General features: G+C 42.9%; 1 protein-coding gene across 4 annotated transcripts in view; it reads right to left on the bottom strand.

Annotated features, from left to right (window-relative positions):
- Positions 1 to 4,832: 4,832 nt before the first annotated feature.
- LOC123507834 (junctional adhesion molecule B-like) overlaps positions 4,833 to 14,418 on the bottom strand; it is a 157,435-nt gene continuing 147,849 nt past the window's right edge. For all 4 annotated transcript variants that reach the window (XM_045261086.1, XM_045261087.1, XM_045261085.1 and 1 more), the window contains 3 exons: positions 9,391 to 9,574; positions 8,569 to 8,669; positions 4,833 to 7,122 (listed from right to left, as the gene is read on the bottom strand). In XM_045261086.1, coding sequence (XP_045117021.1) covers positions 6,923 to 7,122; positions 8,569 to 8,669; positions 9,391 to 9,574 — 485 coding nt within the window. In that variant the 3' untranslated portion in view covers positions 4,833 to 6,922. The remainder of the gene's footprint in view (positions 7,123 to 8,568; positions 8,670 to 9,390; positions 9,575 to 14,418) is intronic.

Below are 14,418 nucleotides of genomic sequence, written 5' to 3'. Positions count from 1 at the left end.
ATGTAAGCTTATTTACATCAAATTATCTCTCTCTCTCTCTCTCTCTCTCTCTCTCTCTCTCTCTCTCTCTCTCTCTCTCTCTGCAGCAAATAAAAACAAGCGTGTAACAAAAACGTTTGAAAGTCGACCAGTTGTGATCTTTCTCTTTGGCATGAAAATTGGCATAGTTTCCTGTATGTATAATAGACTGGTCACTAAATAAATGCAATGAATTCAGCGCTCTCCCAGTCAATCAGTTTCCACGACAAAATTTATCCCGAAATCTATTCATTTTATATATTCATCTATCAGCTCCCTAGAGACATGAACCCTGACATGCAGAGAGAGAGAGAGAGAGAGAGAGAGAGAACTGGCATGGCAAAAAACGGAAATGCATAACAACTGAACAACTCGAGCAGAGGTGGAGGGAGAGTACGAAAAAAAATTACAACAGAAAACGGAGGAGGGAAGTAGCAAATAGCGCATGTTACGCCGCGCAGACTGGGGCGGTGGGAGGTAGGTGGCCAGTGGATGGAGGGAGGGAGGGAAGGGAGATAAAGGGGACATTTCTCTCTCTCCTACACGCCTTTCTGACTTTCCACGACCTCAACTTAGGTCCTGTATTGACTTATGGCGCCGCTCATAGTCAGGGCAACCACAGCTCAGCCAGTAACTCTATTATTTTCACCATTCTGAGTGCTGCATCACCTGTCACGCATCGGATTAGATGCCACGGAATTAACTAGTGGTGTTAATAAATCCTGATGCCACTAGTACTCGTACCAACGCATAGCATAAAATTACCTAATGAATTTTGTCACTCACACCTCATGATCAGTCTTTACAGAACAAGTGACACAAATGACTATATTTTTATTTGGTGACTTTCGACGATCTGGTAAACTTTGGCAACTATTTATCTAACGAGGCGCCATGTGACTTGAGTTGTTACTGTGATTACTTCAGGAATATATGACTGTTTTTTTTATATATATAACCTAATGTAAGCCATCTGGATATCACCACGTTTCTGTTATCGTTCACCCTTGCAGTGCCTACTAATAGATGTGGTAGTAAGATCAACATACTCGTACACCCTTATTGTAAGATACATCATCTCTCTCTCTCTCTCTCTCTCTCTCTCTCTCTCTCTCTCTCACACACGCATCATCGTTCACACTCACCATCATCTCCAAACAACTTGGGGTGCAGCAGGTTTCTTCAGCTCACCAGGACACACACTACACACACTTCCATCTCCGTCTGAGTCACTCCGGCCAGTCTCCTCCTCCCTCCCTCTCTCCTCCTCTCTCCCACTCTCCCATCCCTCCTCTCCCCCTCTTCATCTGATGTCCCTGCCATTCCTGCTCAGTCCCTACTCACTGAAAGAAAACGGACTAACAAGGCAACAATAATACGCTTATTATGTCGTTATGCTTTGATTGTTAATGTGAATGTAACTCATATTTTGTTTTTATTCACCCTACGTATATTTGTAAAGCTAAAGATAGAACTAGACACTGAAAAGCTTTGATTACTCAGTTAATAATTTTCTTGTCAGTGTCACCTTTTAAAATCATAGTTAAACTTGCACACGGTTATTTCTTTTTGCTTGAGAAGAAGCCATCATAGTCAGTGACCTAAAAATAAATAAAGTAATTAAATATCACGCCATTTTGCTACCTGTGTATCCTTTCAAACTCATGTTTTATATTTGCACTAAACGTTTTTAATGCCTGAAAAAAATAATCAATCAGTGACATAAGGGAAGAAATTTACCTTTTTCTCCTGTGACACAAAAACACATTCAAGATGCAAGTTGAATGTGCGCTTTCGAAATATAAGAATGCTAAAAAAAAGAGAATGTGCTTAGCTGACTGATAAAAGAAGCGATCGACTTACAAACACAATTATATCTTAAAGCGATGTCACGTAGTAATATATATTATTTTACTATCATTAATACATTTTCGGGGGAGCAAGGTTGTTCACGATACTATCCCTTCCATCAGGCCCAGACAGGCGAGGAGTGAGGATGTGTGCATGAGTGTGCGGAGCTCTCTGTGGGCCGACCCGCGTGGGATTGCCGGCCTGGTATATAGACAGATTATTATACTGAGATGCAACTGAATCCCGAACCAATATGCGTTAATGGATACTTCTGCATGCTGTACGTTAAGAATATGTACCCGAGTGCCGAACGTCAATAATGGGCTTCTGAATATTTAAAAGGAAAGGCAGAGGCACTTGTCATGCAACTGTCAGGATAAACTGCTCACGTACACGCATGCAATTTTGTAATACGAGTCGGGAAGAAATACACGCTGACTGAATTCACAACTGCCAAGCTTCGTATGAACGCTGGAGAATTGTCGAAAAATGCAAGTAGTTAATGCAATAGCCAAGTAATGCTGGATTCACACGGGCCAGTTTTTATGGTAGACCTGATCTCCCAATTAGTGATGATTGAAGAGTTTCTGGAGAGAGAGAGAGAGAGAGAGAGAGAGAGAGAGAGAGAGAGAGAGAGAGAGAGAGTAAGAGTGACGTCGGAAAGAACTTGGAGAGGAAAAGAAGATAAGAACACTAAAAGGAAGATAAGAAGACGGCAGGGGAGAAAAATAGGGAGGGAGGCGAGGTAGAGTGAAAGGATAGTCGTGGGAGGAATAAGAAAAGATGAGCAGACAAGGGAAAGGGAGATAAAGGGAGAGGTATGGAAAATGGAAGCCAATCATGGGAAGAAACGAAAGAAGGGAGATAAAAGGAAAGGGAAGGAGAAAAAAATTGGTAAATTCAAGGCAGGCGAATGTAAGGAATAAAAAGGGAAAATCAAAGAAATAGAAAAAAAAGGCAAGGAGAGGAAAGCACAAGAAAAGGCAGGCAGAGAGGAAAAGGATGAAAGGAATAAAAGAGGAAAGGTTGAAGAGAGGTAGGGAAAGGAAAGTGAAGGGTGAAGAGAAATAAAGAAATATAAACAAGCAATAAAAAAGGCAAAGACAGAAGATTGAAGGAAAGATAGAGAGAGAAAGAAAGGATGAGGAGAGGTAAGGCGAAGAGAGAGAAGAGTGAAGAGAGAAAAATAAAGGCAAATATAGGGTGATTAAAGGCAAAGAGTGGAAAGTGAGACGCAAAGACAGAAGTTGACGATAGACAAAGAGAGGGAAAGAGAGGGTAAAGAGAGGTAAGGCGAATAGAGAGAAGGATGAAGAGGGAAAAATAAAGGCAAATATAGGAAGAATAAAAAACAAGGAGTGGAAAGTGAGTAAGGAGAGACGGGGAGAAACAAACAGAGGGTGAAGAGAAAAGAGGGAAGGGTGAGAGTGGTAGGAAAATGGAGGGTAAAGGAGGGTACAAGGTTAGACCCACCTCACAGATAAGAGCAATTACTGAAAGCTTGGTAAACATCCTCCTTGTATCGGGTAATTGACTCACTCGACCTGTCTAGACCTCCTTAATTACCTGAAATAAGACGAGACGAGACGAAAAGAGGATGAAGCTAATCATTAACGCGTATTTCGTAAGTTACATGACTCTCTCTCTCTCTCTCTCTCTCTCTCTCTCTCTCTCTCTCTCTCATATCCAGGCCCTAAGTGGTCGCCAATTTTGTAGTAAAGAGCGTCTGCTGAACTTTTCTTTTTCCGCACCAAAATCTACGAGACATTTGGATGACACCGATTTTACCCTTGACTTCCTCGCGGCATTTGTCTCCAGAGCACCAGATGGCCCTCTTGATTTCAATTGATTTTCTCTTCTTTTTTTTTCTCCTACTTTTATTATTAGTTTTGATAATTTTAGTGTGTGTATTTATCATTGGGTTAATTTGTTTTATTTTCTTATTAAGGTTTTTTTTTTTATATTATTGATCGTTACTAATCACTTTTCGTGCTGGTATATCAATCACGTTTTTCTTTTTACATTACTGAATTTTTCCCTTTGCTTGTATATCTCTTTTTCTATTTTTCCCTTTCATGTTGTCATTTTTTTTATTTTACTGTATTATTATATAGATATGCTTCCCTCAGTTGCACGCACAGTTTTTTTTTATCTTTATTTTAATCAATTACACATACATCCATTTGTTTTCACCTTTCATATTGTCAATCTTAATCATTTCATGGCATTTTTACATCGATAGACTGTTTTTCTCCTTATTTCTCTATGTTGTTTTCCTGTATCAGTGCTCCTTCCTGACCTTTTATACTACATTTCGGAAAAAAATCCTTTTCTTAAATGCAGTTTTCTTTTTTTATATATTGTTATATATTGTTAGTTATTATGAGAAACAAGATTTAATATCATTGTCATTGTGTCTTTCTTAGTTAAGTAATTAAATAGATTGGTTTTTTCAATGTCCTTATGTAAAAGAAGCTAAGTATCGAGAAATTATATATCGTCCTTGACAAAAAAAAATATAGTAATTATGATCAAGTAGAAAGTTAGGAAGTGACAGCGTAATCTTAAAATGAAATACAAACACTTTTAGATAACGGCACGGATTGCATTTTTTTTTTTCATTTATTCTAGTGAGTGTAATTAGAAAAAAAAAAAAAGAACATTGTACACATGTCTTTAAAAACATAAATGTAGATTAAATGCAACAAAACAGAAAATGAGTAAGGAGTAGAGGAAGCACAAAAAAGGATAGATAAAAATAAAGACAAGCCGACTTACCTGGTGCAGTGTTCCCTTAAGTGAGAATAAGGACAGGGAACACCTGTGGAAAGAAGGCAGGTACTCAGGTGTTCAGGTGTTACAGGTTCAGCTCATCCTCTTACCTGACATCTTCGGGCAGCAAAAAGTGGACAAAAAGAGACACACTCCTCATCATTCACTGCAAAGACCAACATCATACACACGTTGAGCACTTGACATTTTATTTTCCAATATATTTATCATACAAAACAGGGACAAATACACTCTAGTATAACATCTGATTCTATGGTAACACTTTCAACATAAAAATAAATTGGAACATCCAGAAGGAGTCACTTTTTATTTATCTTCATTATTTGTCTAATGTCATACTGGAGAAAAGACAGTCTAACGCCCCTTTCTTTATCATTTACCTTCCTCCTTGAAACACGAGAAGGAAGGAGAGGTTGTGGGTTTTTCTCTCACTCTGCTCCCCTTCACCTCTCCCCTTCTCACGCCTCCATCAGTTAGTTCCTTTGTCCTGTATGGCATGAACAGCCTCGCGTCGGTCGTTGCATCTCGCACACGGGTTGGGACACAGACGCACTCTACAGGAGGCTGCCAAGACTTATTCATCTCTGTATCTTGTCCTTCGCATCTCTTGGTCGGGACAACACCAAACACTGCTCTTTTTCCTCCCTGAATCACTCTCCGCCCTCCCTTCCCCTTCCCTTCCCACCAAGCCTCGGACAACACTGATGAAAGCGTACACCATCTCATTCCTCGTAAACACCAAATTTCCCGTAAAAAGACCCATTTACGAGTCCAAAGAAAAGAAGGAGAAGGTGTAATGTTCGTTAGTTCTTGTTTTAACACTTCCTTTAAAAGTGTTTGCAGGTGATGAGTGAACGGTGAGCGCCGCCGGCATATGAAAGAAGACATATCACTCTTTTTCCTTGGCACTCAATGTTTTAAAGATGAGAGAACAGTGCCTATGACGAGAAGGATTGGCGCTACCTCTCTCCTTCCCTGTGGCTCCTGACGGTGATGGAACGGCTAAGAGCGATAATTTATGAGCCATTTTCCAATATCTTTCCATTTAATCGTGACACTTAACAACCAACATATATGCGGCGGGTGCTGCAGTCCTGGATCTCCTGCGCTGGGGTCGAAGAGGCCTCCTGCGAGATTCCCTTTGAGCGGGCACCACTTACAACAGCGCCACCCGGTCAGGTGCTCACCGGTATTGATTTTGTGATTTTCTCTTTCACCGGTAATTCCTTATCTCTCACACCTGTGATTTCACGTCTTTCACACCTGTAATTGCCTTTCTCTCCTATTCGTAATCACACGACTCGCGCCTTTAATGCCGCGTCTCACACCTGCCAATTTCAGCATCTCTCCTGTAACTGTCGGTCGGTCCCTCGCACCTGTGATTGCATGTTTCAGTGGACAGGTATAACGTGACAAATCAAGATCTGTGATTCACCATATAACTGGTTTTTCTTTAGTTTTATTTATTTTTTTTTTATTTGTTAAGCCTCTTCCAAAATGTTTATCAATACAAAGACTCCACACCTCACTTTCATTACTTTTTTTTGCGTGATTTACACTTTTATATTATATTTCGTAGTGGCTGAATGTGATAGGAACTCCATTCGTAAAAAGTTACTGTGAGACATTTTATGAGTACATCAGATTAATTAAATACACCTGGGACTTCACACTCCACACCTATATCACGTTTATTGTGACGAGCAACACAGGAAAACATTAACACCAGGTTATCCCATGTTCAAGGAGAGACAGATAGAACGCCCGGCTGATGGAGGCCACGCCAAGGACGAGGACAGAACACTCAGGGCGGGGAGGAGAGCAGGGCAGCGGAGCGCCCTTCATCTTCCACCACCTCAAGACAGAGTGAATGCGGGACACCGGACATTGGCGGATGTGTCTCCATCCCACAGCAGCCAACCAACGTCTGGACACACACACACACACACACACACACACACACACACACACACACACACACACACTATAGATTCGATAGTTAACTCTATGAATCGAGGGAGGAGTCGAGTAGAAAAAAAAGAATGATGATAATGATAATAACAATATCCACACTTCACAGTAATAACGTCATGATTCCACCGATGAATATAATAATCTTGTTCTTTCTTCAATATATGTATATAAACTCCAATATATACACCGTTAGTCCAGTGTCCATCAGGCAAGTCTCGCAACGCGCCCACTCACTCACTGTGGCGCCAAAGAGCATCCACACAACAGGGCGCCGTGTCGAGTCTCTCTACAAGTTACTCTGGAAGACCCGCGGGAAGGCGAGGGCGTCAAGGAGCAGCGGGCCCAGTAGGAAGAGCGCCAAGGTCTGAGGTAGGACACGAGGTCCGGCGGAGGAGGCACTCTTCACGCCAAGCTGCCGGACCTGAGTCTTCTCGTTGTCCGCCCCCTTCTGGCTGCGGCCGCCCTCTGCCCCAGGCTCCGTCGTCTCTGTTAAGGGAAGAGAGCTTGTGATAAGAGGAGGAGTAGAATGACAACACAGGAAGGAAAGGAATGAGAAGAGAACATGTCCACAATGACGGTGAAAAACGACTGTCAAAAGTCTGTGATAATACAAGGAAGATGACAACAATGGAAATGAAAATGAAGAGGTATTCAACGACAAGTGGGATGAAGAGTAAGAGAAATGACAGAGTCTCTTATAAAAGAACAGACCGAGGAAGACAACGACAATGACAATGATGAAATGAGAAGGAGATAAGAAGGACTTCCGGAGAAATATGATGATTAAGGTAACACAACGAAAATGAAATCGAGACTGATATTACACTGAAAACCACCCGAAGCGGAAAACATGATGAAAACAAACAAAAAAACAAGAACGCACATGAAAAGTGCGCAAGATTAAAGGGATCTCTCACACACACACACACACACACACACACACACACACACACACACACACACACACACACACACACACACACACACACACACACACACACACACACACACACACACACACACACACACACACACACACACACACACACACACACACACACACACACAGCTATTCATCCTTAACTGAGAGAGAGAGAGAGAGAGAGAACTGAGAGAGAGAGAGAGAGAGAGAGAGAGAGAGAGAGAGAGAGAGAGAGAGAGATGTGCATGTGTACACCAAAGGGCAAGGGAAGAATAATAAGAATAATCAACAATTATGTCATTACAACACCCTAATCACGAAGGTTCCACCTGCAGTTTATTACAGGATTCAGCGGGGGAGGCACGACTCTATACCTGTACTTGCCTGAGCGAGGCCGTGTAACTTCATTCCAAGGTACACAGATACATATACAGGTGCACAAATACAGAGTCAATTATCATAGGTATGGTCCGTACTAGTACACAAAACAGTTTGACGGGAGAATTACTATTTCAAAAGAACATAAAGGATCACTAAAATCGACAAATGGCAAACAGATCAAACAGAAGACTAATTGTCTTATTCATAAGTGACTCTGTTAATGAAGTTATTTGTAGTAACGGCAGGGAAGACGTTAATATGCTGCATTTCACAGGACTATCGTATCATGTTTGTTATGCGAAGGTCTTGAGGTAGGAACAGCTGATTCATCGTAGCTCGCTCCGTCGTCACGTCACGTCAGGCAATTGCACATTACGGTGAAGTGCCCAAGTTAAATGAATTAAGTCTGGGTTATCAAAGAGTGCAGCACATCATTGAGTTAGATCGTGTTGTGGAAAGTCTTTTCTGTGTTATATTACATGGAGATGTCCCCTGATGATACATGTATGTTGCTCTGGGCTCATATCCACCGTCATCAACAGCTTGCATAATTTCATTAGACAATCGCTGAGTATAAGCAATCCAGAGACACTTAAATCAAGTTGGGATACAGTGTACATGCTACTTACCGACCATGACGAGGACAAGGACCGAGGAAGGCGAGGCGTTGGCCGGCTGGCAGGTGTAGTTTCCGGCGTGGGTGTCGGACACAGAGGACACAGTCAGAACACTGCAGGAGTAACACCAGGAAGCGTCAGTGAGCGGCGGGATAAGAGTGTCGGTACAAACTTTATATTCTCGCAAGGAACAGTAATACTACGCGAGTGGAGGGCGGCGGGGCACTGTAAGCAGGGTCGTGGGCGGCGTACCTGCGGGGTTCAATGAGGCAGGCATTGCAGTATTGCCTGGGTGCGCCCGGGAACTGCTACCTTGACTGTAAACTGAGGCATATCCAGGGGTGCCGTGGCGATATTGTTGCGCGTGTGGGGGGAAGGTGAGGTGCTGGGACCATGGGAGTCTCAGAGGTGCAGGTGCTTGGTGTGATGTGGGAATGACAGAGTATGGGTATTGTGGAATGAGGGGAAGGTGTTGTGAGAATGATAGCAGGTGGAGGGTGACAGAAATGGTGTTTGGTTGTGATGGGAAGGTGACAGGGGTGTTGTAAGGAATAATGAGAGATTGAAGGTGGAATGAATGATGTAATATTATCGATTCTACCAAAAAGAGTCAATGGTATATCTGTAACTAAAACCGAACAAGGGGACGGGAGATAAGATATACTACTGATGGTGTCGTTAAAAAATCTAACTTAAATTCCCACTAGTTTCTTGTACGGCATTGACAAGGACAGGTATCACGAGCTCACCTGTGACAAGTTCCGCAGTACCAGGTGTCAGCATCCCCTAGCAGTGACAAAAGGGGCAATACAAGTGTAAGTGTTTCCTGCATACCTGCGATCCCTTTCCAGAGTGTAGTTGACACCTCGTCTCTTGTCGAAATTGATCATCTTGGAGTCCTGATACCAGAAGACATATTTGAGGGGCAGGTGGGCGTCCTTCACCGTGCACATTAGCCTTAGGGTGCTGCCGGCGGCCACGTGGCGCTCGGCCGGACCTTGTAACTCACTCCAGGCAGCTGACGGAGGAAAAGAAAGGACGTGGTGAGACAAAAAAGAACACAAGGAACTAACAATAAAACAGCTGACGTGTATGTGAGTGTATGTGATAAACTATGTAGTCTAAAGTAAGCAAGGCACACACACACACACACACACACACACACACACACACACACACACACACACACACACCGCGAAGTGTAGTGGTTATCACGCTCGACTCACAATCGAGAGGGCCGGGTTCGAGTCCCGGCGCGGCGAGGCAAATGGGCAAGCCTCTTAATGTGTAGCCCCTGTTCACCTAGCAGTAAATAGGTACGGGATGTAACTTGAGGGGTTGTGGCCTCGCTTTCCCGGTGTGTGTTGTGTGTGATGGGGTCTCAGTCCTACCCGAAGATCGGTCTATGAGCTCTGAGCTCGCTCCGTAATGGGAAAGACTGGCTGGGTGACCAGCAGGCGACCATGGTGAATTACACACACACACACACACACACACACACACACACACACACACACACACACATACACACACACAACTCATAAAATGACACACACAGATACAGAAACATGCTCACAAACGCTGAATATTCTCTCTCTCTCTCTCTCTCTCTCTCTCTCTCTCTCTCTCTCTCTCTCACAAACAGAAACGCGCTTTATCTCTACCCAAAACTCGCCAGATTGGTTCTTTCTCTCACACACAAAACTATCCCAAATTTGCCGTGAGTAAATATTACCGAAGAGAGAAAAAATACGCGACGGGCAAAAAGAGTTAAAAAAAAAAAAAAGTTCCAGTCGGAGAACACCAACAAAATTAAAATTCCAGCAGGTCATGCCTTCAAAATACAGTTTATCAGAGTAGCGGCAGAGCAATTTGCGCCGTGTCACAAACTCCTCATCGTCCCAACTTTTCCAGTCACTAATGATCGTAATTAAAAAAATGTGGCTTGGTGTCCACCTTTTTTATTCCTATATTAATATCTATTTTTCCCCCTGCCAATATGTAAGCCACTTTTGTGTGACTCGAACTTTAGGACTTTCAGACACTTGCTTTAATTGGACAGTTTCTCTCTCTCTCTCTCTCTCTCTCTCTCTCTCTCTCTCTCTCTCTCTCTCTCTCTCTCTCTCTCTCTCTCTTGGCCCTTGCCTCTTACCAGTAAAGTTTCTCTCGCTATGGATAAGTGAGCCGCCACAGGAAGGAAGGAAGGAAAGAAGAAAGGAAGGAAGGAAGGAAAAAAGTAAGAATGAAGGAAGTAGGAATCTTACTGAGGGAATATTCAGCAGCAGGGGCGGGGCAGCGGTGGTTAGCGGGAGTCTCTAGTACAGGGAGGGATTGGTAACAAGGATATGTAAGTGAAAAGTAAAATAGAGTCCATCCCTGTCTTGTTTTCTCCACTATTCTTGCTGTCCGCTGATGTCTCGTGATTTTTCCTTCGTATAGACAAGCCAACGTTCTGGTTCGTTGACTTGTCCATATATCACCATCTTTTTTAATAGTGTAGCAATCTGATCGTATTTTCACTAAACTTCTTCTCTATTTGTAGCATGCAGGGTTTTCAAATGCAAATAGTCCGGTATCTTACAAACAAATAAGAGCGTTGGTAGAAATACACGGTCAATTTCCCGTACATATAAAAGAAAAGCCATGAATTATTGAACCAATTAGCGGGTTAGAGTGGTGTTGGCACAGAGATGGCATGTTAGGTTAGGTCAGATTAGGTTAGGTTAGGTTAGGTTACGTTAGGTTAGGTTAGGTTAGGTTAGGTAAAGTTAGGTTAGGTTAAGGTTAGGTTAGGTTACGTTAGGTTAGGTAAGGTTAAGTTAGGTTAGGTTTATTTTACGTTAGGTTTGGTTACGTTAGGTTAGGTTAGGTTAGGTTGGTTAGGTTGGGTTGGTTAGGTTAGGTTGGTTAGGTTAGGTTAGGTTAGGTTAGGTTTGGTTAGGTTAGGTTAGGTTAGGTTAGAGTGAGACAGAAACAAAGTAAACATATTCGTGCTTCCTTAAGTGGAGAGAAATTGCAATATTCCGTGACACCAATTATGTGTTTGTACTTATTCTTATCTCACCTCTCTAAGGATTAAAATAACTAACTATACTTCTCTACTTGACCTCTGTGACCGTCCTGTTTTTTTTCTAACTACGATGACATTTCAGAGCACACACACACACACACACACACACACACACACACACACACACACACACACACACACACATCAATACTAAGCAAAACAACTTACACCAAAAAGTGCTCATTAACAATCTCTCTCTCTCTCTCTCTCTCTCTCTCTCTCTCTCTCTCTCTCTCTCTCTCTCTCTCTCTCTCTCTCTCTCTCTCTCTTTTCATCTAATCTTCTGGTGCTGTCTGTAGGTGATTTCTTTAATCTCTCTACCATACTACTCACTATTCTGCTTCTCGAATAAGCAACCTTTGTGACCTCCACCGTACCTTCTGAACTCAACACCTGACCTGCCTGCCCTTCCCCGCGATGCACCCTTCGGTACCTTAGAACTGACCATCTGGGTTAGGACTAGAATGACTTCCGTGTCGCTTATGTACTGTATGTGACCCCACGGTGACCTTTAAGCTCTCTAAGGGTTAGTATGTATTTTGAAGAGGATCAGACCTGCACTAGTGGACAACATCGACGCGACAGATAAGACAGTTTTGGCCTCCACCGCCCCGTACTCCTCGTCCAACACATGTCGTTTCGTCAACACATGCGGCAAGAGTCATATTTTGCCCTAGTTCACTACCACTCGCTTATTACCCTTCCCCTGTTAATGAATTCCAGTGTATCATCGCTCGGGATCACCCAGTAAACCCCCTCGCCACTGACTGCATCACCACGTCACATGACCACCGGGACAGAGCTCATCCCGGTCACTGCCTCATCATGACGTCATCACTGGACAAAATATAGATATATACATAAAACACAACACCGCCAATGGCTTACTCTGGTCAACACGCTCCGCCTCCCTACGTGTGTTGTGTGCTGAGAGTGTGTCTGTGTGTCTGACCCTCACTCACTGCCACTGCAAACTTTCCTTACCCATAACCCCTTCATCGACACCCTTTTGTGACCCTTTCTCTTACTCTTGCACTCCCTCATCTGTAACCACACAACCATCCTCTTCTTCTCTCACTCTATCAACTCCCCCTTCTATACTTCCACATTTATTCTATACATTTATATTTCATCTCTCTCCCATCGATATCCCTCAAAGTACTCATAATATCGCTTTCTAATTTGTAACTAGAGCTTAACACATTCTTTGCTCCCCTCCATCCGTTCTCTAATATCACAGCTGTCTCAATACGAACACTTCCTCTTACTCCAACTGTCATCATCTAAAACTGTTGACATCCCCTTCTGTAACTCTAAACTACCTCCAATACATTCTTCCCTCCAGTGTCACTCTTACAACTATCCTCTCTTAACTCCCTCCCTTGTCTACTTAATCACTCCCTTCACGTGTTTTGTCTTTTGTCCCCTCACCCTCCAGCTTGTCACCTCCTGTATCACCTCTCCTTTCCCTCTCACTAGCCACTCTATCATCTCCTCACCTGGTCCTTCGCAATCCTTCACAAAACCTAACTTTTCTATATCTTTCTATCAAACTTATTCTGAAACAATTTTGCCCATATAATGAGTGTTTTTCAGAGGCTCCAGTTAAAGTGGCGCAGGTTCTTATGGGTGCTTTCACCGTCCTTGTGACACATTTACAAGATTTCTGTATTTTTAAAAGGAGAGACAGTCATGAGAACCTGGTTAATGAAATGTATAGTCTTTGAAAATAGTAGTGGTGAGAGAGCAGAGACTTTCTGAATATGGGGTCTGTTTTTCATTCACTTCTCACATCACATTCTATCCCTTTATCTCACTCTCATCCCTTCCTTTATCCCTTCACATCTCCCTCTTCCCACACTCCCCGCCTCTTCCCTCCTCCGCCCTCCCCTTCCCTTCATCAATGCACCGGTACATATCAGTGGGTCGAGCTCACGCCCTAATATATGACTAAGCTAGGTGGGCCCAATATACATCAGCATGATTTAACGTACCATCATCCCTCACGCGCTCACAGATAGCGGTCCAGAATTTATTAGCGATACGTAAAATGGATGAAAGGTAAAAAAAATAAAGAAGAAAAACAAAGAAAAAAAAGACAGGAAGAAAAATATCAAAAGGGAAAAATTGTTGGCAAAAGTAAGAGGGAGAGCGATAGATAAAGAGAAAGTGGCCTGTGATTTCCATTATTCCTTTCTGAGTGAGGAATTTTTTTGGTTATCATTTTTTTTTCGGAGTTATTGAAGGGAGAGAGAGAGAGAGAGAGAGAGAGAGAGAGAGAGAGAGAGAGAGAGAGAGAGAGAGAGAGAGAGAGAGAGAGAGTCGAAGGACGAAAAATGTCACTCTGTGTGTGTGTGTGTGTGTGTGTGTGTGTGTGTGTGTGTGTGTGTGTGTGTGTGTGTGTGTGTGTGTGTGTGTGTGTGTGTGTGTGTGTGTGTGTGTGTGTGTGTGTGTGGAATACAAGTTATCTCGATCCAGGGAATACAATAGTTATCTCGATCCAGGGAAAAATTGCGGAATAGAGCTTGGTTGAGAGAGAGAGAGAGAGAGAGAGAGAGAGAGAGAGAGAGAGAGAGAGAGAGAGAGAGAGAGAGAGAGAGAGAGAGAGAGAGAGAGAGAGAGAGAGAGAGAGAGAGAGAGAGAGAGAGATGTGGAAGAGAAGAAAAACAAGAAAAAAATCACCTAACTTTTGGAATGGAAGGAAAGGTTTATCTTTTATTTATGTCAACCTTGTGTATCAAGATAGAAAGAGAGAGAGAGAGAGAGAGAGAGAGAGAGAGAGAGAGAGAGAG

The sequence above is a fragment of the Portunus trituberculatus genome, chromosome 23 (genome assembly GCF_017591435.1).
Source record: "Portunus trituberculatus isolate SZX2019 chromosome 23, ASM1759143v1, whole genome shotgun sequence".
NCBI lineage: Eukaryota > Metazoa > Arthropoda > Malacostraca > Decapoda > Portunidae > Portunus > Portunus trituberculatus.
Note: the sequence above shows the minus strand (reverse complement) of the source record. Positions and strands in the feature narration are given on the sequence as shown.